Genomic DNA, 25,671 nt, shown 5'->3' with positions numbered 1-25,671 from the left:
TGTTGGCAATCAGTAACTCACTTTCCTGTTCAATAGATAAGCTAGACGCTATAATAACATGCAAAGTTTCATTCTTACCAAGAAAAACATGTTTTAATGCTTTAGCAGCTCCTTGAGTTTGACTTTTGGTGGCTCTTCCAATGATGGTCTAAGCCTGGTGTCAATTTTGTTTGGCAATGGTTCCACCTCAACTGGCCATGGTCTTTTTGTTGGCAATCAGTAACGCACTTTCATGTTCAATAGATAAGCTAGACACTATAATAACATGCAAAGTTTCATTCATACCATGAAAAACATATTTTAATGCTTTAGCAGCTCCTTGAGTTTGACCTCTTGCTTTTACAACCTGCAGTCTATTGTCTTTTTCTTCCAGCTCCTTTTGTTATTTCTACATGTAGCTTGTCAAAAGAAAAGTATGTCTCCGTGGTGCCATTCAAGTCCACAACATAATCGTATAACGAGATTCACTCGTCAATGACGTCTACCATGAAGCACTTGTTGTCAACCGGAGAATTATTAACATGTGTAAAGACATCCCTTCTCAACTAATGGTTATCAAATGTCATGTCAACTGTTCCACTTCTACAATTAATGTTGGCATTTAAAGTAGAAAAAGTGGTATATTGAGTATAATCATAGGTTGTTTGGTTCTTTCACTATAAACATAGTCAAAAATGAAGAAATCAATTGGAAAATAAAAGTCTTCCACCTTAACAATCACTTACAATTTTAAGTTTAAGAACTTCAACTTTTCAAGCGAACTTTATAAAGTTAATCTCCAAATTTAACCCGTCACTTGCAATTTTTCAATAAGCTCTATTGAGTTCACTTGATACCCATGGGTAACAAACTGCCTATATAAGTATAAGAACTTTTAAAAGACATTTCAAATAATTAGTTGAATATCAAGTCACATACTAATCCAGAAAACTAATTCTACATAAATAGATACTGAAGTTAAGATTGGTTTAACTTCCAACAACTATTGATTGATTCAAATCTTTATTCTTCTGTATAGATTCCTAGTTATGGTCCTGATCCTAAAGGACCAACCAAAGAACATAAAAAAAGATCGGACTTTGGCCGTAAAACTCCCATCAGCGGACGCTAGTGTCGCCAGAAAGACACTCTTGATTCTTATAATTACAAACAACCCAGTGGTCTTCAAAGAGCCAGTGAGAATCCTAAACACGAAGACAAACGCACAACCTTTTGGTCAAACATGAAACCTACTCATTTTGGAGTGAAGATTGCCGCCAAAAAATCATTTGTGTATCAACCAATTCGTTGCGGTATGGTTATCGATTGGGCTGCTAGAAAGGTTCTCTATGGCGAAGTGGCTTCTGTTGAATTTCCCCTCCATTTTTAGTCTAGGTATTTTCAGGAAGAATGGTCCGAGTAATGAGGAAATAAACCGTGCAAGCTTTACGATGTGGTTCTTGGGCCAAGGATTTAGTGATGCTAGTCATGTCTCTAAACAGCCGGATACATAAATCATTACGAGAGTCATGGGACCAGACGTCGGGTATGTTGTTAGAACTTTGTTGACATAAGTTTGTCCCACATCGGAAGTAACAAAGAAAAAGTGTGTGTTTATAACCATTAGTCCAAGTAAATTATGAAGTTGAGAACTATTGGGCTAAGATGGATGGGCTTTGTATATATGAATATATAATGGGTCAAAGATAGGGCCTTGGGCTCTTCTTGACTAATTAAAATTTATTTTTAATTTTTAATTAAGAAATCAGTTATATAACTGAAATAACTGTTTGACAGTTATATAACCGTTTCTGTTATTCAGGTGCCTATATAAGGAACGCTGATATGAAGATCAAAAACACACAGCACATTCTTACACTACCAAAATATCTTAAGTATTCATTGAAGAAGGAAACATAGAGATTTTCGTCAGAATCAAGGTCGTCATCTTGGTTGATTGTTGTATCCTCAAAGCAGATCCGTGCATCGGAAATTTCTGTTTTAGGACAGTGCTCGCAGGCCTCAATCTATCTTTCTTTTATAATATTTTCTGCAATTCAAGTACGTTTCTCCTTTGTAAACTATTTATTGAATGCAATATTATATTTAGTTTGTATTTGGGATTCAATATTGTTGATTAGTGACTTTTGGTATAACAATCTAAAACAGAAATTAAGTGAGAAGAATGGATCAACAATCCATTATCAAATCACATGTGGAAAACCTGAGAAATTCAAAGGTTCGGATTTCAGAAGATGGCAACAGAAGATGTTGTTCTATTTAACAACTCTTCATGTTTCCAATGTTCTCACCGATGAAACTCCATCATATCCTCATGGAGAAGGACAGAATCCACCTACCGCTGCACAAATGACTGAACATGAAAGGACAGTGGAATCTTGGAAAATGAATGAATATAATTGCAGAAACTATATTCTGAATGCCTTAGATGATTCCCTGTATGACATATATTCAACTTTTGCAACTGCAAGAGAAATATGGGAATCACTAGAGAAGAAATATAAAACGGAAGTGGCATGTTCCAAGAAATTCGTTGTTGGAAAATTTCTAAATTTCAGAATGGTGGATACGAAATCTGTTCTTAAACAAGTGGAGGAACTTCAAATAATTGCACATGATCTTGAAATTGAAGGTATTGGCATAAACTCTAACTTTTTTGTTGGTACAATCATAGAAAAACTTCCAAACTCCTGGAAAATTTCAAATTATATCTTAAACATCTAACCGATGATATGAGTTTTGAACAACTTATATTGAGAATCCGGGTTGATGAAGATAATCAATTAAATGAGAAGGCTGATGCAAATTCCTTGGAACTAAGTGCAAACTTTATGAGCGAAGGAAATACATCAAAGCCAACCAAAAACAACTACAAGAAAGGAAAGTATGCAGGCTCCAAAAATTTTCTCAAAAAAGGCAAGTACCATGTTCACAACAAGAAGAACTTCAAGAAATCTTCTGGTCCTTGCTATGTTTGTGAAAAATCTGGACATAAAGCCAAAGATTGTCGACACAAGAAGGGTTATGGAGGCAATAATGGAGGAAACAATGGAGGGAACAATGGGAGAAATGGTGGAAATTCTGGTGGAGGTACTTCTGGTCAAACCAATATGGTTGAATCACCAAATCAGTTTGTTGCAACAATTCAAACCAACATGGTATTCAACTGTGTGGATTGGTGGATTGATACTGAAGCAACAAAACATATTTGCAACTCTCGCACCATGTTTTCCACATATCAAAAAGTCAATGATGCTGAACCGATGTTTATGGGAAATGCAACTTCTGCAAAAATCGAAGGAAAAAGGAAAAGTGAAGCTTAAGTTAACTTCTGATAAAGAACTTGTACTTAGTGATGTTTTGCATGTACCCGAAATTACTAAGTATCTGATTTCAGGTCTGATTCTTAGTAATAAGGGATTTAAACTTGTATTTGAGTCTGACAAATTTGTACTCACCAAAGGTGGGGTGTATGTAGGAAAGGGTTACCTTAGTGAGGGGCTCTTCAAATTCAGTGTCTTATATTTGTACTATGGTGTTGAAACACCAAACAATGATGTAATCAATGTTAATATTAATGCAATAACGGGCACAAATAGCCCTAATTCTGTGTACATGCTTAATGGTTCTTTTTTATGGCATTCCCGATTCGAACATGTTAATTTTCGTTCCATTCAAAGAATGATAAAACTTGACATGTTACCAAAATGTTCATTTGACAAATCAAGAAAATGTGAGGTTTGTGTAGAATCAAAATTCACTCAACACCCTCACAAGTCTGTAAAAAAGTCTAATGAAATCCTAGGTTTAATCCACTCTGATTTATGTGATTTCAAATAAACACCTACAAGAGGAGGAAAAAATTATTATATAAAATTTATAGACGATTTTAGAAAGTATTGCTATGTTTTTTTGTTAAATACCAAGGATGAAGCTTTAATTTCATTTAAGAATTATAAAGCTGAAGTTGAAAACCAACTAGAGAAAAAGATCAAAATTTTAAGGTCGGACCGAGGAGGAGAATATATATCCAAAGACTTTGCTGAATTTTGCTCTTTACATGATATTATACATCAAACGACTGCTCCCTATACTCCACAACAAAACGGAGTAGCAGAAAGGAAAAATAGAACATTGAAGAACATGATTAATTCGATGTTGATCACTTCTGGAGCACCAAACAATCTGTGGGAAGAAGCATGTCTCGCAGCTAATGCAATACTTAACAAAATCCTCATAAAAAGAGTGACAAATCTCCTTACCAGCTATGGAAAGGAAGATTACCCTCTTACAAAAGGATGAAAGTGTGGGGTTGCCTAGCTAAGGTACGAATACCTCTTCCTAAGAGGACTAAACTTGGACCTAAAACCTTAGACTGCATCTATCTTGGACCTGCGAAGAATAGTGCAGCTTATAGGTTTTTAGTGTATAAATCACATATTGATGACATTCATAGTAACACGATTATGGAATCAACTGAAGCAGAGTTCTTTGAAAATATTTTCCCTTATAAAGATAAAGGAAAAGAAGTATCAAGCTCAAGGAAAAGACCTTTAGATGATGAACATCTTGAGTCTATTCTTGACAAAAGTTCACAGTCATATGAGAATAATCCCGTCAAGGTTCAAACAGAAAACTTAGAACCGGGAAGAAGTAAACAAGGCAAAATCACCAAGGACTTTGGACCTGATTTTATGACCTTTGTAATAAGTGACGAACCTCATACATATAAAGAAGCAATGTCTTCTGCAGAAGCTCCTTATTGGAAGGAAGCAATCAAAAGTGAGATGGTGTGGAAAATAATACTTGGAAACTGGTAGATTTACCACCAGGACACAAACCGATTGGGCACAAATGGATATTTAAGAAAAAACCTAGACTTGATGGTACTATTGCAAAATATAAAGCTCGTTTAGTAGCTAAAGGGTACCGTCAAAAAGAAGGTCAAGATTTCTTTGACACCTATTCACCTGTCACAAGAATAACATCTATACGAACATTGATAGCAATAGCAGCCATCCACAATCTGGAAATACACCAAATGGATGTGAAAAATGCTTTCTTAAATGGTGAACTAGATGAGGAAATCTATATGGAACAACCCGAAGGGTTTGTGATAAAAGGTCAAGAAAATAAAGTCTATAAATTAATCATGTCACTCTATGGATTAAAACAGGCTCCAAAACAATGACACGAGAAGTTTGACAATACACTACTATCAAACGGATTTAGAATAAACGAGTGCGATAAATGCGTTTATGTCAAACAATATAAGAATGCATATGTCATCATATGCTTATATGCGGATGACATGCTTATATTGGGCATTAGTTTAGATATCATAAATCAAACAAATAAAATGTTGCACTCATCTTTTGACATGAAGGACATGGGAGTAGCAGATATAATCCTTGGGGTAAAAGTTAAAAGAAATCCGAATGGATATACCCTTACACAGTCACATTATATTGAAAGTGTACTCAAGAAGTTTGGGCATTATAATGACAAGCCGGTTGTTACCCCATTTGACCCTTCGAGTCATCTTAAGAAGAATCAAGGTGATAGTGTAGCACAACTAGAATACACTCAAGTCCTAGGAAGTCTAATGTATATTATGAACTGTACTAGACCGGACTTGGCATACAGTGTAAGTAGACTTAGTAGATACTCTCATAACCCTGTGTCACACCCCAAAACACGGCCTAGGAGTATGACACATATATTGGTATCATATTTGTAAATAAATCAGAGTTGCGTTAGTTTGCGGAAGACTTATAAAACTTTTAAGGATCAAAAGTGTAACATTTATATATACATTCAAAAGATGGGATTATAAATTACCCGTTTAAGTTGTTAACAAAACATTACTTGTTTATAATTACAAACCACTAATTTAATATGTTAAGTTTATACATAACAAATCCGAGCCATCGGATATTCAAAGCACTTCGTTACTCTAAGTGCTAACTTTGTTCACCTGCAAAATGTAAATAAAATACGTCAGCAACGAATGTTGGTGAACACGCTGACGCTAAAATAATTTCTTTTGCTTTATTACCCCTCGAGACTACGCCTGCCTCGGCCCATCGTGGCTTAGGAATAACAAAGTTAAATAACACATTATAAACTTGAGCCTCTACTCTAGGTCACCTCAGCAAACACCACAGCGTTCAACTAAGTTAAGTACCCGTAAATATACACATAAGGTCGTACTCCCTGCAGGAGAGCGTCCTACGACCAAGGGTGGTGCGATGTGCCCATCGCGTAGTACCACCTATGTAAGGATCCAGACACACGTATACCACAGCCTAAGGGCTAGGTTTATACCCTTATTTATAACGGTTTTAGGAACACGTAGTTCCATGTAAACAATTTCACATAACATGTTTGACTCGTTTGAAAATAAGTTTATAAAAGTTTTGGGGCGTATTCACCTTATCGCTTTGGGATCGGCTTTACTCACCGTCCGAGGGTCGTTCCCTTATTTATCTCGCACCTATAGTACGAGTATAAACATTTGTTAGTCGGATATACAATCCGGCTTAAGACCTTTAGTCTTATTTTATATCTCAACCTCGATGAACCTTTAGTTCATTTTCTTTTACTTAAAAACCTTTAGTTTAAAAGTAATTTATAAACCTTTAGTTTATATAAAAAACCGACGTTTCTTCTTCTCTAAGAAGTGTATTCTTTTTCTTTTATTATTTAAGAATACTCATTATTACTTAAATAATAATTTTCATAACAAAGAATATATACATATATACTTACACGCATATATACGTATTCACAATATTCAATATCTTATCTTTCATTCATTTCTTTGTTATGTTTTCTTTTCTTTTCTTTTATCGAGTTATCGAGTATAACCTCGACTTAAGGCTTAAGCCTTATAATATAATATTATATTATATTCATTTGTCGTTACGCCTAACCTTGTTGGCATTTTGGAAACCCTAAGAACTTGAGCAGCACTCCAACGCCGCTTCACTTTCTCGACACTCCAAACGATGAACACCAATCTTGAAAAATTGATGACACGCCTTTCGAGAACAAACACCATCTCGGTCGTATGTAAGTGGAGGGTGGCACGAACTTCGAGGAAACGTTGGTACACAACAAGATATCTGGGCACGCTTATCGAAGGAAATCGTTAATATGAACTTGGAATTCTAGTGAGAGGTTAGAGAGAGACTTGAGAGCTGTGTTGGTGTGCAGAAATGAGCTGCCCGTGGCTGCTATTTATAGACGAAAATTTGGATCCCATCGCGGTACGCGATGGGTCCTTGGGCTGGCCTATCGCGTATCACGATATAGGCCCAGTGAGTCACCACGTAGACCTGCCACGTGGCAGGCGCCGCGCCACGTGGCGACATGTGGCACACGTGTCAAAACGTGTCAGACCACGTCATCGCGATACGTGATGACGTTGGTTCAACAGCGATCGCTTATTGCTGTTGATCCCTTCCAGAAGCTTTGACCAAGCCCCATCGCGATACGCGATGGGCTTGTCTTTTGCCCCGTCGCGTAGCGCGATAACACAAGAAAACAGATTTTTCAATTTAAACCCTCAAGTTTGGAATTTGGCATATATAGTCCATTGACTTTGGAAAGTTTACATTTTGAACTTGAAATTTTCACGATGTTACACCCTGTGAGAGATCATTGGTATGCATTGGTCAGAGTGCTCCGATACCTAAAGCATACAATGAATTATGAGTTGCATTACACCAGATATCCTGCTGTTTTGGAAGGATATTGTGATGCAAATTGGATTTCCAACACATCCGAGGGTAAATCTACAAGTGGTTATGTATTTACCCTAGGTGGAGCTGCAATATCATGGAAATCATCAAAGCAAACTGTGAATACTCGCTCTACTATGGAAGCAGAATTTATTGCCCTAGATAAAGCTGCTGAAGAAGCAGAGTGGCTCAAAAGCTTCCTAGAAGGTATTCCTTTATGGCCTAAACCAGTTCCTGCCATTGGTATACACTGTGACAGCATGGCGGCTCTCACTATAGCTCAAAATCAAATATACAATGGCAAGTCAAGACATATTAGGCGCAGACACATAACCATTAGAGACTTGTTTAAAAATGGAATTATTTCCATAAGTTATATAAAGTCAAAAGAAAACATAACTGATCCTTTGACAAGAGGCCTTAGTAGAGAGCAAGTTCTCTTCATATCGAGGGAAATGGGCTTAAAGCCAACACAATGAGTCACCACCTGGCGGAAACCTAACCTAGCAAAATTGGAGATCCCATTGTCTAGGTTCAATAGGAAAACTAGTTGGGGAAGACTCACAACAGCACAAACACAAAGGTACGCTCATTCTTATAATATTTATATTGTGTTTTCTGTTGACGTTTTAGGGCTGATTACTTACTCTTAATAATGCTGATAGCTTTTATAGTGGGACGCATACGGATTGTTCTAGATTAGCATTACCTATGTGAGATGGATGTGAGGTCGCATCTTTGAGAGCTAATATGGCTAAGTTCTCTAAAAGTCTCATGAAGAAAGGATTGTTCACGACCGAAATGAACACAACGGTCAGAAATGATCTATGCTTAGATATGATACTTCTTGTTGCATTCTACTATACAACGTGGTTAGTTCAAGACTTATAGTTCACTACCCACAAAGTAGATCCAAGTAGTATTCACTATGAAAGGTTCAAGTTTAACAACACCTATTCAGATGCATGTCCTATCTTACTTTCCTAATTTGAATATCAAAGTTCTCTTATTTTCTATTCAAATGTGGGGTATTATTGGTGTTTGAATAAGAAAATGTGGGGTATTGTTAGAACTTTGTTGACATAAGTTTGTCCCACATCGGAAGTAACAAAGAAAAAGTGTGTGTTTATAACCATTAGTCCAATTAAACTATCAAGTTGAGAACTATTGGGCTAAGATGGATGGGCTTTGTATATATGAATATATAATGGGTCAAAGATAGGGCCTTATGACTTGGGGCTCTTGGGCTCTTCTTGACTAATTAAAATTCGTTTTTAAAGGCCTTGTGGCTCTTGGGCTCTTCTTGACTAATTAAGCCTATATAAGGAACGTTGATATGAAGATCAAAAACACACAACACATTCTTACACTACCAAAATATCTTAAGTATTCATTGAAGAAGGAAACATAGAGATTTTCGTCATAATCAAGGTCGTCATCTTGGTTGATTGTTGTATCTTCAAAACAGATCCGTGCATCGGAAATTTCTGTTTTAGGACAGTGCTCGCAGGCCTCAATCTATTTTTCTTTTATAATATTTTCTGCAATTCAAGTACGTTTCTCCTTTGTAAACTATTTATTGAATGCAATATTATATTTAGTTTGTATTTGGGATTCAATATTGTTGATTAGTGACTTTTGGTATAACATATGTGACAACTCCTATCATTTTGGTTCAATGTGCATTGATAGTTTTAGCGTAACGGGATGATCTACCAAAAGGCGGTGTCTTTCCTTCGGGGATTGTTTTCGGTCCAACTGATGTTCAAGATTGATTGCAGGAGAATGGTCTTTCTTTTGATATCATTTCTGAGAGTTATGTCCCTAGCAAAATGTGATTTATGTTCTATAGTTGATTAGAGAACATTTGATAACACTTTCAATAGAAAAAATGTTCTAAATAAATAAGTAATGAAGATTTAGTGCGAAATTTCAATATTTACATATTAGTTACCGTTACCATCATTGATAGTATTACTCTAATAATTTATGGGATGTTACATACAAACACCACCCATATGGTGTTTGTACAAGCCTACACGATCCGTATAGACATTAGGGGTGGTGTTTGTACAAGCCTATACGATCCGTATAGACATTGTGTGCCTGACATATGTACGGAGAAATTAGAGTCGCAACATTTTGCAGCCTATACGACTCGTATAGACCTGTATGAGTCGTCACGGGTTTCCTACTGTTTTATAATTTTTTTATTTTCGTCCTTTTTATTATTTTTTGTTGTGTTTAAGATGTTATAATATTAATTATAGTAGTCTCTATATTCCGATCTAATTAAATAAAAAGACTATACTTGCTAACAGAAAACTTTATTACATATATTAATGTTTGTATTGTATAATATTAGGTAACAATGGTTTATCGTCCAATCTTTGAATAATGAAGTAGATGACTGTACTCTACGTTAAGAGATTGTTGTAATTAGGTATACGGACATCATACAAGTTGCGGTATGAATTGCAATAGAACATATGAAAACAAGCATGATTTGTTAGGTAGTAAATAGTATAGGGTCTAAAGTGTAAATGTTCAATAGTTAGGGGTTATAATTGCAATAGGTTAGTATACATATACAACAATGTGATGTGGAATGTATCGATGAATTGATTTGGTTTTCCTCTCTTTGTTCTTCTTCCTTTCTCTTTATCGATCTTAATCTCTTGATTGCCGGTTTGTATTGTAACATGATTGGTTGGGTAACATGTTATAAACTCATTATATGGATATATAGTGACCCAGAGAGTCCCTCCCTGGATTTACGGTGACCCAGAGAGTTCTTCATCACTGCTTAAACTATCTCTGTGACTATGTTTATGTGTATGCGTATTAGTAAAATTTGACAATAGATAAATGTGCAACAAATAAGCTACCAATATGTTTACCCATAGATCATATATATATTCAAATAAAAGGAATGCGATAATTATCTCAATGATTAACAATTTTGTTGAAACTGAATCAAAACTAATTATAAGAAAGATGCAGAGTAAATTTGTTTCTAAAAATTCTCTCCTCACCTGTTTATATACATGTAGAACTACTTCTAACTATAAACCAAAAAAAGATCTTGTAGTACTGACACAATTCACTATTTATTTTCATTTATATAAAATAACCGGAGTTACCAAACAGGACCGGTCCAACATCTGTCTGTTAGCCATTGCCCACCACCAACAAACAACCTACCTTTTAATAATATTCTAGTCTTACCAATAACCTCTAGTCTAACCGATTATATCGATATACTCAAAGACTTTAACTTATAAAAAGAAATATCATGAGTTCAAGTCTCACGTAATATAAAATATAAAAGTCTCAAGTTGAATTGATGGGTTTTTCTTTTAATAATAAAATAAAAATAATCAGGTTTGTTAGTGGCCCGTTAGTAATTCAAATAACCATCCATACAAAAATAATATTCTATCTGGCCCTACCCCTTTCACCGAACCAACACCCACTTTCCTAGATCCCATCAAAACCCAGGATCAACCCAAACCAACCTAAAATCAACAAACATGTCCGAACTTCACCTCCCTACTTACGACATCATCATATTCGGAGCATCCGGTTTCACAGGCAAGTACGTGATCCGAGAAGCCCTCAAGTTCCTCAACGCACCAAACTCCCCATTCAAAACCCTAGCTCTAGCCGGCCGTAACTCATCCAAACTCTCCGACGCCTTAAAATGGGCTTCCGATACCCACCCCACCATCCCATTCATCACCGCCGACACCTCCGACCCACCGTCTCTCCGCCGCATGGCTTCCCAAACCAAACTCATCCTCAACTGTGTGGGCCCGTTTCGCCTCTACGGTGAACCGGTTGTGGCTGCGTGTGTTGAAGCCGGGTGTGATTACTTGGATATATCTGGTGAACCGGAGTTTATGGAGAGGATGGAAGCGGGTTACCATGAGAAGGCGGTGGAGAAGGGTAGTTTGGTCATTTCCGCTTGTGGGTTTGACTCGGTTCCGGCGGAGTTTGGGTTGATGTTTAATTTGAAGCAGTGGGTTTCGCCTGCGGTGCCGAATCGGGTTGAGGCGTATTTGAGTCTGGAGTCGGATAAGAGGATTGTGGGTAATTTTGGGACGTTTGAGTCCGCGGTTTTGGGGGTGGCGAATGCTCATAAGCTTGCTGAGTTGAGACGGTCCAGGCCGAAAAGATCTCGACCTTCGGTGAGTCGAATAGTTTGGCTTTTCTTTTGTATGATCTATTCATCAATTTGTCCAATATTTGCGGTCGATTTCAAGTTTTTGCTACGATTTTGTGCATGAAATCGAAAAAACCGAACCAAAACAAAAAACGACTGTTCGGTTTTGGTTGTGAATTATATTAAAACCAGAAAACGAACCTAAACGAACCAAAATAAAAAAAAACTTGTCATTTTTTAATATTAAGTAATTTATGAGTTTTAATAAAAATGTAACTATTTATATTAAGTAATTTATGAGGTCTTAATAAAAATGTAACTCAAATAGTTTAGCCAAGATATATAATAATCAATTAGTTATTAATTAAAAAAATCATTTAGGCACAATTATCTTGGGTCAGTTTTTTTTCTTGACCCAAAATTTTCAGGCTCAAATGGCAAAATTAAAGAAATCGAAACCAAACCCATTCTGAAACCGAACAGTTTTCGGTTTTTTGGTTCGGTTTTAGCCCAAAACTGACCCAAATCGATCTGAACATACCCCTGTTTTTCAGATTTGCTGATTTTATATTTTCTTTTATCTTAGATTCCTGGCCCTGCACCCGCAAAAGGATCCACCATAGAACACCAAAAAGAGCTTGGACTATGGGCTGTTAAACTCCCATCGGCTGACGCCATAGTTGTCCGTAGAACACTAGCAACTCTTACAGACAACCCGAGTGGTCTACCGGGTGTCAATGAGGACCCTAAACATGCAGAGAAACGAGCAGCCTTTTGGTCCACCATTAAACCCGCCCATTTCGGTGTAAAGATCGCCACCAAGAATATTCTAGGTGTCTTCGGGTTCATTGCAATCGGGTTATCAATCGGGCTGCTGGGCGCCTTCTCTTTCGGGAGGTGGCTTCTATTAAAATTCCCATCAATTTTCACATTTGGGGGTTTCAAGAAGACGGGTCCAACCGAAGAGGAAGTGGCTAGTGCCACTTTTAAAATGTGGTTCGTGGGCCAGGGCTTCAGCGATGCAAATCTTGCTTCACAGGGAAATGCAACACCCGATACAGAAATCATCACCCGAGTAATGGGCCCGGAGATTGGTTACTTGACAACTCCCATTATTCTGGTTCAGTGTGCTCTAATTGCCTTGAAACAACGTCAAAATCTTCCTAAAGGCGGAGTTTATACTCCAGGTATCGTTTTTGGCCCAACTGATCTTCAAGATCGACTTCAAGAGAATGGGATTTCGTTTGATTTGATTTCAGAAAGATGAAAAATGACATAAATGGTAAGATCTTGTCTAAGTTTTCAATGCAATAAATTGTTATGGATATCTATAAATCTTATGATTGTTATAAACCTAGACATTGAGTGTTTACAGTTAAACATTTAACATAAGCATTACAACAGTGTAACATAAACACAAAAAAAAAAACAATGTTTCTATTCAGTCGAGGTGATCGTGTGGTCTAAACGACATGAACATGGCTGCATAATGTTTAAGCCGGTCCTGGTTTCTATCCCTCAAAACTGCCGCCTCGTTCCTCAAAATGTACCGTCGCCACGCTAGTTGGATATTAACAGCAGCCCATGTCCGCCAGTTGGATGAATAATATCTTGCTCTTCGTTTCATTCTTTCACTAACGAACGAGTAACGGAAATGATTTGTAATGTACCTTAAATGCTTTACATCTAGTGCAAAGCATTCTGTACCTTTTACACAAGTGAATGTTGCGGTTGCAGCCGGATAACGGTCCATAAATGGAATCCTAAGGCACCATGTAAGAAGCTCGTCCCCGAAAAAGCTACCCGGTTCCAGTGTGCTCGTTGCAACCATCCCTCGGCTTAGCCATTGGGTTCTCTTCACTCGACCGTGAACCACAAACATCATTCTCTGAACTGGGTCTCCTTCTCTAATTATCTAAATCACATAAAGAAATATGTAACTATGCAAATATAAAGTTATATGTGTCGGGTTCATGTGACGATAGTATGATACCTTCTCGCCCTTTGAGTAGACGTAATATGTAACTCGGTCACAAATATTGTCAAGAATAACATCATCCATGTACTTGAACAAAGGTGCCTGAAACGTTTTGAATTAGTGACCGATAATAGTGACGGTTTCTTTTGTAGCGGTTAGAATACCTTTTTTATTAGGTCTAAGCAAAGATGGCGCTTGATGTCTCTTCTCAGCCCTTCGGGGAGATCGCTGACCATAGCCATATCGTCTTGTCCACCCATAAACGACCACCGTTGGTTCTCAAAATGACGAACTCTTTTTCTCAAACTAGAAGGCAATTGTCTGCGTTTCATCCACCATTCCATGTCGGTAAGTTTCATCTGCATTTTCGTGGTCCTTCCCGCTATTGCATACAAGAAAAGCTGGTTCCAAGCATAAAACATTTAGCTAGCCAATTGATCAAATAGTTGGTAGATTCATATTTGATTTATTGGTTTTTGGGTTCAATAATATATCTGTAATCTTCTAAAAGATTATAATCCTTTACTTTACTTCCGTTCATCGATTCAAATATTTTCCAAGTAATGAAAGATTAAGCGAGCACCTGAATGTTTCCGATTAAAGAGGTGAAGAGAATTACTCCAACGATCACCATATAACAAGATAAAGTCACCTCCAAGATCTCGCTTGTCGGCTCAAGAATGTTGCCCATGGTGCTGCAAGTTAACATGTTTTTAGTCAATGGTTTTGTTTTTGTTAAATGTTTAATCATATATGAACAGTTTCTTTCTTGCCTGAAGGATGTTATACCCCAGAGATTGCTGTACAACATCCTGGTGACAACAGAATCAATTAAAATTATTGGTAAAGCAAACTCATAGATTCCATAAGCAAACGGTCCATCCGTATCTAAGCACGCCGAGCTTCTAGAGTTGGCTTTACTCGAACACGATAAATACAGGGTGCTACATTTCTTGCTAGCATCACACTGTTTCATCAAGCATGACACAACCCGCTGTATGGCTAGCGCGTACCAGTAACTTCCCGACGCCTGAGGCCAATTTAAATTGTTTGAAAAGTAAAAGAAAGCCAATGTAATAAGTTTTGAGATTAGTAAACGAAAGATACATGAGAAGCTTGGAAGTAAGCCATGAAACTGAGGCCAAAACGCCACCAAACGTTGCCAAATATGTAACCGGTGATCAGCCGTCTGCGATGCATCAAACAGTAGCAATGATAAAGTTTGGGTATGAACTGTAGCATGAATATGAGCTGTACTAGGACCAATGTCATTGATATCTTTTCTTCTCTTAATAACCTTGGTGCCACTAATAAATAAAACACCTGCCAATCATAATATGAGAATGTTACGTATTTGTCATACAAGGGCTGTACAATACAAAAGGGGCTGAGTAATACTATCATAACTACTCTAAGTCAAAACACTTAGGGATGACACAAAAGCCAAAGTCTAAGTGGAATACCCGAAACATACGTGACAGAAATTGAGACGGGTATTCGGGTATGTGATTTAAAAAAATTTCCACGGATGAGATTAGTGATATCATGCCCAATTACCCGAAGGACCAAAACCATGTATATGTTTACCTGAACCATATACCCATTTTTTCAATCAATTTCATTTCCTTAACCCTTGTCTTATAATATTTCATTTGAATAGCTAGATTAAGTGGAAAATGATGATACTATTTTTAATTTGTATTTGTATGCTACGAATTATGAAATTATGTTTTGAGATTTATGTCATAATGAAAAAAATATATATTCTAAACATTTCATGGTGATTGATATAAATGTAACTTATTATATTCTAATTTAATATTATATAAAACAATAAAGTATTTAAAAAAAAAAAAATTTAATGTTGTCTCTCTTAAAAACATAGCATTGTTTATAAATTAGAATGAAAAGAAAAAATATATATACTTAAAATGGGTCCAATTAGTAATTATCTAACAGGTATTGGTTTGAGTATGAGACATAATTTTACAGTTAGGTATGAGACTGAGATTTCTAATACTTGTCATCTCTACTTACGAGCTATATATCCCGTATGATGTGACAATGTTACGGTGATGTGTTGTGTATATGACATGTGTGCTATAGCATATTTAAGTATTTAACATGCGTGTGGTTTGCAAGAGTCAAATAGACCGTATGACCTCATACAACCCGTATGACATAAAAAGGTATGCTAATATTCACTTTTGGAGGTGATACTTGACAGCATACCTTATAAACTAATTTGTCTCAAACTCGTTTAGATTGATACTAGGTTTTACGTAAACGTTAATATTATCGAGTCTAATAACGAAAAATCGAATTTACTTGTGGAATCGGTAGAATGACGAACGCATCTAACCAAAATCCCCGAAGGGATCGAAGATAATGCAACGCGATGTCACGTGAGTCCCACACGAGCTTCCCACATCCGACCACCAAAGATTCCCTAGACACGTAAGCCAAACGGAACTGAAGCCACACGTGGTACAAGTGCATCAAGTCGACACAAGTACGTACAATGCTCACCGCTTTCACCACCCTGTCCACTATATACACACATATCCCACCACCACTACCGGCACCATCACCGTCGCTGCCTACATCTATCGCCAACGCGAAAAAGAAAAACGGGTCCACTGCCAATGCGGCAAACCGTGCTAGAAGAAGCACTCTATTCCACCATAGCACTTGGTCGCTACGGGGGTCCAAAACACGACAAATGTGTCGCGTTGAGGACTTCTTGATTTGATCCGTAGTTTGACGGGACTTTATTGGGACTAAAGAAGACCCCGCGAGCGCCTCCCATGACGGATGAATCGTGGGATCGCAGCTCGTGGAATGGAAATTCGGGATTCCGAATTGGCTACAAAGGAAGCATTCTTCGTTGATGATATTTGGTTTCTCTTGCTTGAATAGACTATTAATCCATCTAATAAACATATACAATATTAAATCGGTCAATGACACATATTTCATTTGCTTATAACACGTTAATAATAATAATAATAATAATTAATAATAATCAGAAGGGTCATGCTATAGCTACACGACCTCCATCTGATTTTTACCGTTTGAACAATATTCGGATAGCCATTTTAACCATAGACAATTAACTTTGAAAATATTTGTCAAAACAGCTATTCGACCTCTATAGGATGGCTGTTTGAAATGATGTAGGATTAAATGTAAGACGGTGTGTTGAACCGAACCTAATGAGAAAGACAGAAGGTAACCTGGTTATCATGGTGAAACGGTGGCATTAACTATTAAGTTTATCTGAAGTTGTAGAATGCTGGGGAAACACTAGGATGGTCAGCATGGGGTTGAGTTATATATAGTCACATACATTTGTATTAGCCACGTGTAAGGTATGTTGGTTACGAAATCGATCTACTAACGCACCGAACCAATTAAATTGCATGCATCTGTCTAAAGGTTATTATAATTTTTATTTAAGATTTATTATTGTAAAATTTTTAATTTGGTCAGATTTTAATTAACTACATGTGCTCTTTTGCTTGTTTATATATATACTTAATATATAATTAATTATCACATAATAATGTTAGGTTTTAAACGATTTATTTAATAAGCTTGTTAAAAGTACATTATATATGTATATTTCGGAGATCAGTATATAGTATGTTATTTTATATCGACAGTGACGTGTTTTGTAGAGGTGTGTGACATTTTACTTAAAATAGTAATAAAGATAGGGACCATGAATCCAACAAACCAATTCTCAAGTAGGTGAACATATCAAGATTGTAAAGACAAATGGGTCTGGCGAAGTAATTAATGACACTGCAGATGAGTATTCGATTTAATGATGTCCGAAAGAGGTCGAGTGAATCTATGGATGCATGGTGTCCAACAGAACTGTACGTCAGGGGTGGCTCGTCGGACAGCGAAAACAAGTTAGAGCTTTAAGCCCCCACTTAGTTAAGGCCTCCAAATAAAAAAAATATTGTATATAAATATATTATAATGGATATAGTAAACTCAAAGTAATGTATTGGTGTGGTGGTAGTTTTGGTTGTTACTAAAGTATAGGTTATGAGTTCAAAACTTGTAATAATCATTTATTTTCTTAACAATTGTTATGAAAAGGCCCCAAAATCTTGTTTTGATTTAGGCCTCCGTATTCGTTGAGCCGGCCCTGCTGTACGTGTCCATAAATCATAATTGGATTAACTGGAATATTAATTCTATTGAAAATAAATTGTACTAGGAGAAATATCGGGCATACCCAAACGAATGCACAAACTTTCATATTTATAAATGGTCTTCATTCATCGTGTAATATTAATTTTCCGTTGTAAGCTACTATGATTTGTATTTTCGGCGTTCTTTCTTAAAGTTTTGCTTCACTAGTGATATCATCTACCTTTTGAAAACGTTATTAAGCGAAAAATAGGAACATCTGTTAGCTAATGCACAAACTTACGTGCTCTTTTTTCAGGATTTATTTGTGGATGGGTTTTATGTTGGTACCGATGGGGAACACCACCCCGTCCATTAATTTGTTACTAACTACCAATGAAATTCGAGAGTGGTGGTGAAATGATGTCAGTCGGTTAATCGGTTATCCTGACATGAAAGTTGATATAAAATTTATAAAATACAATTGAATAGTTATTTAAATGATAATATTTTTTTAAGTTTTAATATATTTATTTGACTTAATAAACTGAAAAATGGTTTTGACATAGATGGGATAATTTGATGAATGTATGTTTGTGATTTTCTAATGGGATGAGATGGAATATAAAAGGTGATGCGTGTGAAGGAAAGAGAGTTGAATATATACACTGATCACCAAAAGTTATCCAAATTGGTCAAAAGTTACCAAACTTTACATGTGAAAGGTGTCACACATTTTGTCAAATAGTAACTCCAAATATAACTTCAGTGGTGGTATAATGTCTTCTTTGGTTGTATTCCCAGGTTCAAATATGATCAAAGCTAGCCTCCATCTCTTTCTAGCAATAAAACAAAATTCAAATTTAAGGTTTTGGTCCTCAAAAATCATATATTTGCAAGTTTGTATTTGTCGGAGTTAAAAACTATATTATAAATATATGTTTGTTTTTGTGTGTGTTTAATAAAGTTTATATAATATATATGTCAAAGAAAATATTTTTTAATTAATAAAATAGTTAATTTATGTTTTAATTAATAAAGTTTATATGAATCTTATGTAGAAAATTTTTTGTATACTTTTGGTTTCCAAAATTTTTTTTTCCCGAAAACCAAACGTTATATAATTAAACACCCGAACAACATGGTTCTAAAGTACATATGTGCGTTGTGCATGCTACTTTTTTGTGTCTGATGTTGATACATATGGCAGGATAAGAATGACAAAGTTTACAAACACTACATCTCTATCTATTCCTTCATCAAATCCTTTGAAATTTTTAAATATATGTTTCACTGACCCAGTTAGAGACCTAATTAGCAGGGATGAATCTTCACAACCTCGAGTTATTATTAAATTGACCAAACAACTTTCCTCCACAAAATGTGTATTTCCTATTCGAACCTCCATAACCTCTTTGAAAGCATAACCGACTTGCATCCCGAGGTGAACCAAAACCTAACCCACCAAATGTTTCCCGGACAATATCCTTTTCCCAAGATATCCAATTTAGCTTACTAGAAATAATTCTACAATGTTTAATATCTAACTACAACCTTGTTCTAAAAATCTAAAAGGTGAAAGGGGCACACAAGTAGTAATCGCGCGTAGGGGGTGAGTGGAGCGAGGATATATTGGGAGAGGATAACAAATAACCATTTTAATATGACTTTGGACTATGTTAAGATAAGTAGAGGTACAAGTTTCTTAAAATTCAAGGATTTTATGAACTTTATTCTATCAATTGTTCTTTATGGTATAGGGATATTGTGATTTGGGTCATTGACATGCACTACAACTATTAAAGACAAAGCATATTATAAGGAAGGAAAAATGATGGCAATCAAGGAAATCATTGAATTATTTCTCGGGCTTGTGGTTAACCTATTCGATCTTGAATCGTGAATGTCTAATTCTGATTTTTTTTTATTGTTTCATATATATGGAGTGTTTGGATGAGCTTCTAAAAACTGCTTATTTGATTTTTGAAAAGCAAAATCAATTTGAAAAAACTTCATTTTAAAGCGTTACAACACACATCAATTTGAGGATGAACTTGGTATAGTACCCGTACTGAAAATCAATAAAAACATGTATTAATACCCGTACCAAATTTTTCGGTATTGTAAGGGTACAAGTATTTGTACTGGTATTTTGGTACGGTATCCGTTTTTGTACCACTTTGCCTTTTTATTTCTAAATCTTCGACGATCTTGAAACCGGTACCAATACGAGTAACAAACAACCTGGATTAGGCTAGGCACCGGTACTCGTACAGGTACGTGACGTGTACCAAATTAGTACAAGTAACAAATTGGTCGTCGATTTAATGATAAGATAGTATTGAAGAAACCTAATCCGGTCACCGAAATTAAGTTATTTGTTAGTTTGTTCGAGTCTTGGATGTTATATTATTTAATATTGAAGAAGCGTCTGGTACTTGTTCAATAATAACATAGATGGAGAAATGATTTTATATATTAACTATGAAAAATCCCAATTAAATCCCTACATATTTCAAACATGTACAAAATACCAACCGTACCCGATTGTACATGTACCGAAATTCAACAAAAACGAGTACCAATACCCGTACCGAATAGCTAACTTGGTACGGGTACGAGTACGTGATGGATACGTATACGAGTACCAAACAACTTTTGCTTTTCATAAATTAAATAATCAAATAAGCTGTTTTCATGACAACAAAATTTGATTGTTAATAACTCTCACATCAATGTTTAGATTAACAAATATATAAATACCAAGCGAAATAGAAATTTTACCCGAATGATGAATGAATATGAAACCGAAGAATTAATGCCATCAAATAATTTAAAGTTAGTTTCTTTCAAAAAAATTCTCAAAATATCCATTTTTAGAAAAGATATTTCACATTTGTCCCCACAAACAACGAATTTCAGAATCGTCCCCTGCAATCTCGTCACTTGTCTTTTACTTGGCATAATGATTTTCTTTGTCCAACAACAAAATGACACATGTCAGCAACTTAATCAAACATTTGAAAATTTTATGCGACTCGGTTAAATATGAGAAGAACAATACCTAAATTCATGGGAAAAAGAAATTATGCGGGCGAACCCAATATTTGAACAAACAATTTATTTATTTATATACCATGTCGGGTTGATTTTTTTGATGACATATGTCCTAGTTGGACTAAAAGCTCGTCATCTCACTTAAAAGACACTTTAGTGGCTACTAGTTGGAAGAGAACATACCTCCAATGTCATTTTATTGAGATCAAAGCGAAGTTTTAAAAAATCCAAACAATACATTGATTAATCACTTATTAATTTTAATTAATCGCTAGTCTCACCGTGAGAGAAAAAAAAAGGGACATTTTGGAACTTGTTTTAAACTGCAGTTGCTCCAGTGTTAGCATGGTTCGTTTTAAACCTATAAGGCTATAATAAAATATAAGTAGTTGCTGAAGCTTTCATGGCGTCCTTGTCCGGCATTCATATACAGCAGTTTCCCTCATTCATCTCCATCCATACAGAACTTGAACTTGAGTAATATTCATAGCAGTCGGACTGGCGATGGGTTCGGTACTCGTTCTTTTCTTGTCCGCCGTCCTTCTTTCTCCAATGTAAGGCTTCCTATATATCTTATTATTATTCATTTGCTGTAATTTATATTAATGATCAATTCAACTGGATTGCATTAATCAATCTCAGATTAGTCAGGAAGAGTTCACAAAGATGGCATGGCAAGCAATTCTATCCTCTCATGAAATTGCAAGGGAGAATAATAATCAAGCTGTAGAGGCTAAGCATTTGATGAAAGCTCTGCTCGTACAAAAAAACGGGCTTGCTCGTCGAATTTTCTCCAAGGCTGGTGTCGGTAGCACCCGCATTCTACAAGCCACCGATAAATTCATCCACCGCCAACCAAATGTAATATGATCATGCTTTTCTGTGCTGCTACATGATCATCCTTGGTTATATATTAATACTTGACCGTATGTCAGGTTATTGGTGAGTCGGCTGGATTGACGTTAGGACGGGATTTGGAAAGCTTGATGCAGAGATCTAGGGATTACAAGAAAGAGTCTGGTGACTCGTTTGTGTCCGTTGAGCATTTGGTGCTTGGTTTTGTGCAAGATAACCGATTCGGGCAACAGTTAAAGGAGTTCTGGATTTCATTGAAAACCTTAAGGAACGCAATAGAATCCGTCAAAGGAAGGCAGACGTCGATGCGCCACGGTAAACATATTTCATTCATGTTATGATTATGTGATCCTGATTACATGATTTTCTTTTGCTATGTGTGAATTTCAGGTCCTGTGGGGAAGTATGAATCGTTACAGAAATACGGTCAAGATTTGACAGCCATGGCTCGGGAAGGAAAGCTTGACCCGGTCATAGGGCGAGATGATGAAATACACAGATGTATGCAGATTCTCTCGAGGAGAACTAAGAACAACCCTGTGCTCATTGGTGAACCAGGTGTAGGAAAGACTGCAATTTCTGAAGGGTAAGTTAATGTTTTTCTTGAATCATATAGTCTTAAAAGTTTGAACTTTGAACCCTAAAGTTTTAAGTTTTATGTTGCATCCTATCTGGCAGGCTTGCTCAGAGAATAGTACAAGGTGATGTGCCTCAAGCTCTAATGAACCGAAAAGTGTGTAGTATTATACGGTTGACTTTTTTTATTTGCTCATGCATCCGCCACATTACCAATAATGCATAAACTGACTTGTTATTCACATCTCAGTTGATATCCCTTGACATGGGTGCTCTTATTGCTGGATCTAAATATCGCGGAGAATTTGAAGACCGACTTAAGGCAGTCTTAAAGGAGGTTACAGAATCAGATGGGAGGATAATTATTTTCATTGATGAAATCCATACTGTTGTTGGCGCAGGTATTTTAATAACTTTATTTTTCTCTTAATGAAATATAGTTGGTATGATTTAATGACAATTTTTGCCTGTAGGGGCCACCAATGGTGCAATGGACGCTGGGAATCTTTTGAAACCGATGCTTGGTCGAGGCGAACTACGATGCATTGATGCAACAACGTTGGACGAGTATCGTAAATATCTTGAAAGAGATCCTGCATTAGAACGCCGTTTTCAACAAGTCTATGTTAAACAACCGACAGTTGAAGATGCAGTATTTATACTTCGAGGACTGCGTGAAAGATACGAGCTGCATCACGGTGTACGCGTTTCAGATAGCGCACTTGTTGAAGCTGCAGTTCTCTCAGATCGCTACATAAGCAGACGCTTTTTACCAGATAAAGGTAAAACATTAAAATATTAAAAATATAATAGCTCTAACCATCAAATCAGCTGATTGTCTACTATTTGCATACTAAAATATTGGGAATTTCAGCCATTGATCTGGTAGATGAAGCGGCAGCTAAACTGAAATTGGAGATCACTTCAAAACCTACTGCACTTGATGAGATTAATCGTGCAGTACTGAAACTGGAGATGGAGAGGCTATCACTCACTAGTGATACAGATAAAGCCTCAAAGGACAGGCTGACTCGGCTTGAAGCTGAGCTGGTGCTGTTGAAGGAAAGACAATTCGAGTTAAATGAACAATGGGAGCATGAAAAGAGTGTTATGACAAATATGCAATCTATCAAAGAAGAAGTGAGTCAACAGTTGATTAAGTTTACCTATATTATTTCAATCTGTTCATGAAAAGTTCGAAAACATAACCAAGCTGTCATTATAATTTTCAGATTGATCGGGGTAATCTGGAGATACAACAGGCGGAGCGTGAGTATGATCTGAACCGTGCAGCTGAACTGAAATACGGGACTCTGAATTCATTGTTACACCAACTTGAAACTGCTGAAAAGGATTTGAATGACTATATGAGCTCTGGGAAGTCAATGTTTCGGGAAGAAGTTACAACTGATGACATTGCTGAAATTTTGAGCAAATGGACGGGAATACCCCTTTCAAAACTAAAACAATCCGAGAGGGAGAACCTGTTACATTTGGAGGAAGAATTACATAAACGGGTAGTCGGTCAAGATCCTGCAGTAACAGATGTAGCTGAAGCGATCCAACGGTCCAGAGCTGGCTTATCCGATCCGCACCGGCCAATAGCTAGTTTCATGTTCATGGGACCCACGGGGGTTGGAAAGACCGAGCTAGCAAAAGCAGTTGCTTCTTACATGTTCAACGCTGAAGAAGCTCTTGTGCGAATTGACATGAGTGAGAATATATGGTAAAACATGCTGTTTCCAGGTTAATAGGGGCCCCGCCTGGATATGTAGGATATGAGAAAGGTGGGCAGTTGACCGATCCTGTACGAATGAGACCGTATGCGGTTATCTTGTTTGATGAAATTGAAAAGGCTCATGCTGATGTGTTCAACGTGTTTCTTCAGATTTTAGATGAGGGTCGGGTGACTGACTCGCAAGGTCGTACAATCAGCTTCACCAACACTGTTATTATTATGACTTCAAATGTGAGTTCACAGTACATATTAGACGCTGGTGACGACTCCATGCCAAAAGAAGGTGCTTACGAGACCATAAAACAGAAGGTCATGGATGCAGCAAGGTCTATCTTTCAACCTGAATTCATGAACCGGGTCGATGAGTATATAGTTTTCCAACCTCTTGACCGCTCACAAATCAACTGCATTGTTCGATTACAGGTAAGTTGCAGCGTTTGCATGTTTCACAGCATTTGTTCATTAACATGTTTACTTCATATAATTGAAATTTTCATTTTATGTGATTGATCAGTTGGAACGGGTACAGAAGAGGATAGCAAATCGTAAGCTTAAGATTGTAGTAAGTGAAGCTGCGGTTGAGCATCTAGGGAATATTGGTTATGATCCAAACTATGGTGCTAGGCCCGTGAAACGGGTGATCCAACAGCATGTTGAAAACGAGCTTGCGAAGGGTATTTTGAGAGGGACTTTAAAGATGAGGATACTATTTCAGTAGACACCGAAGCCACGCCTTTTTCCAATGGTCAACTCCCGCAACAAAAGCTAGTCTTCAAACGAGTCAACTCGTTATCCGGTGGTGAAGCACTTATGTGCGAAGAAGAAACCATTTCACAAACTTGCTAAACTATGAACTCGATGCACGTGTAGATAGCATGATCTTATATGGTGAAACATAGCATGTTCCTATATCGTTACAGATCATCAACAAATCAAAGTTTTAAGTTAATATTGATGCTATATTGTAAACGTTTACCACTGTTTATCTATTGTTACATAGTTTGTTGAGCTAGTTGCACACGGTTCAAACCATTAGAAACCAAAAAGTGAAAACCGCAAGTGATTATTATTAGCGGAACATACAACAAAAGGAATGTGATTAACAGCCCACAAATAATTATTTGCAGCCTATTATTGTTAACGAAGAATAAACAGAAACAGCTGTGGGAGTTTAAGGAAAAACAAGATTCTTAAAGAAGCAGTAGAGCATGTTACGCGGTTCATACCTAAATCAACTGTCTGGATGCAGTTGGTAAGCTTTAAAAAAGAGTTTAATTTTAACATCTTTTATAAGCATTTCAAAGCTTTAATCAAGTATACATCTTTAGATAAGTGAATTCTCAAGTATATGCAGTTAATATCAGGAGAATGAGCATCACGGGCTCGGACTTATGGATCCATAACAGTGAAG

At 36.6% G+C, this 25,671-nt stretch overlaps 1 protein-coding gene and 3 pseudogenes across 3 annotated transcripts; 3 read left to right on the top strand and 1 right to left on the bottom strand.

The window, feature by feature from the left end:
- The first annotated feature begins 564 nt into the window (after window positions 1-564).
- On the top strand, window positions 565-9,583 carry LOC143579253 (putative mitochondrial saccharopine dehydrogenase-like oxidoreductase At5g39410 pseudogene; annotated as a pseudogene).
- A 1,621-nt stretch (window positions 9,584-11,204) lies between these two features.
- On the top strand, window positions 11,205-13,281 carry LOC143579241 (putative mitochondrial saccharopine dehydrogenase-like oxidoreductase At5g39410). The gene is made up of 2 exons (XM_077062607.1): window positions 11,205-11,935; window positions 12,497-13,281. Exons 1-2 carry the CDS (start codon window positions 11,279-11,281, stop codon window positions 13,175-13,177), a joined length of 1,338 nt encoding a protein of 445 aa, XP_076918722.1. The 5' UTR covers window positions 11,205-11,278; the 3' UTR covers window positions 13,178-13,281.
- Window positions 13,282-13,351: 70 nt separating this feature from the next.
- On the bottom strand, window positions 13,352-16,831 carry LOC143579240 (cyclic nucleotide-gated ion channel 2-like; annotated as a pseudogene). Its single transcript, XR_013143424.1, has 6 exons — window positions 16,217-16,831; window positions 14,996-15,211; window positions 14,662-14,918; window positions 14,472-14,583; window positions 14,053-14,289; window positions 13,352-13,990 (listed from the first exon to the last, which is right to left on the bottom strand). The product of XR_013143424.1 is annotated as a cyclic nucleotide-gated ion channel 2-like (transcript).
- A 4,926-nt stretch (window positions 16,832-21,757) lies between these two features.
- LOC143579252 (chaperone protein ClpB3, chloroplastic-like) lies at window positions 21,758-25,106 on the top strand (annotated as a pseudogene). Its single transcript, XR_013143427.1, has 9 exons — window positions 21,758-21,952; window positions 22,027-22,261; window positions 22,337-22,532; window positions 22,625-22,679; window positions 22,773-22,923; window positions 22,996-23,304; window positions 23,397-23,662; window positions 23,755-24,683; window positions 24,775-25,106. The product of XR_013143427.1 is annotated as a chaperone protein ClpB3, chloroplastic-like (transcript).
- The last annotated feature ends 565 nt before the right edge of the window (window positions 25,107-25,671 follow it).

This window comes from Bidens hawaiensis, unplaced genomic scaffold, assembly GCF_021521415.1.
Source record: "Bidens hawaiensis isolate Kalapana, Puna unplaced genomic scaffold, B.hawaiensis_p1.1 tig00029636_1, whole genome shotgun sequence".
Lineage (NCBI taxonomy): Eukaryota > Viridiplantae > Streptophyta > Magnoliopsida > Asterales > Asteraceae > Bidens > Bidens hawaiensis.
The sequence above is the reverse complement of the archived record's forward strand: the minus strand, read 5'-3'. Positions and strand labels throughout refer to the sequence as shown.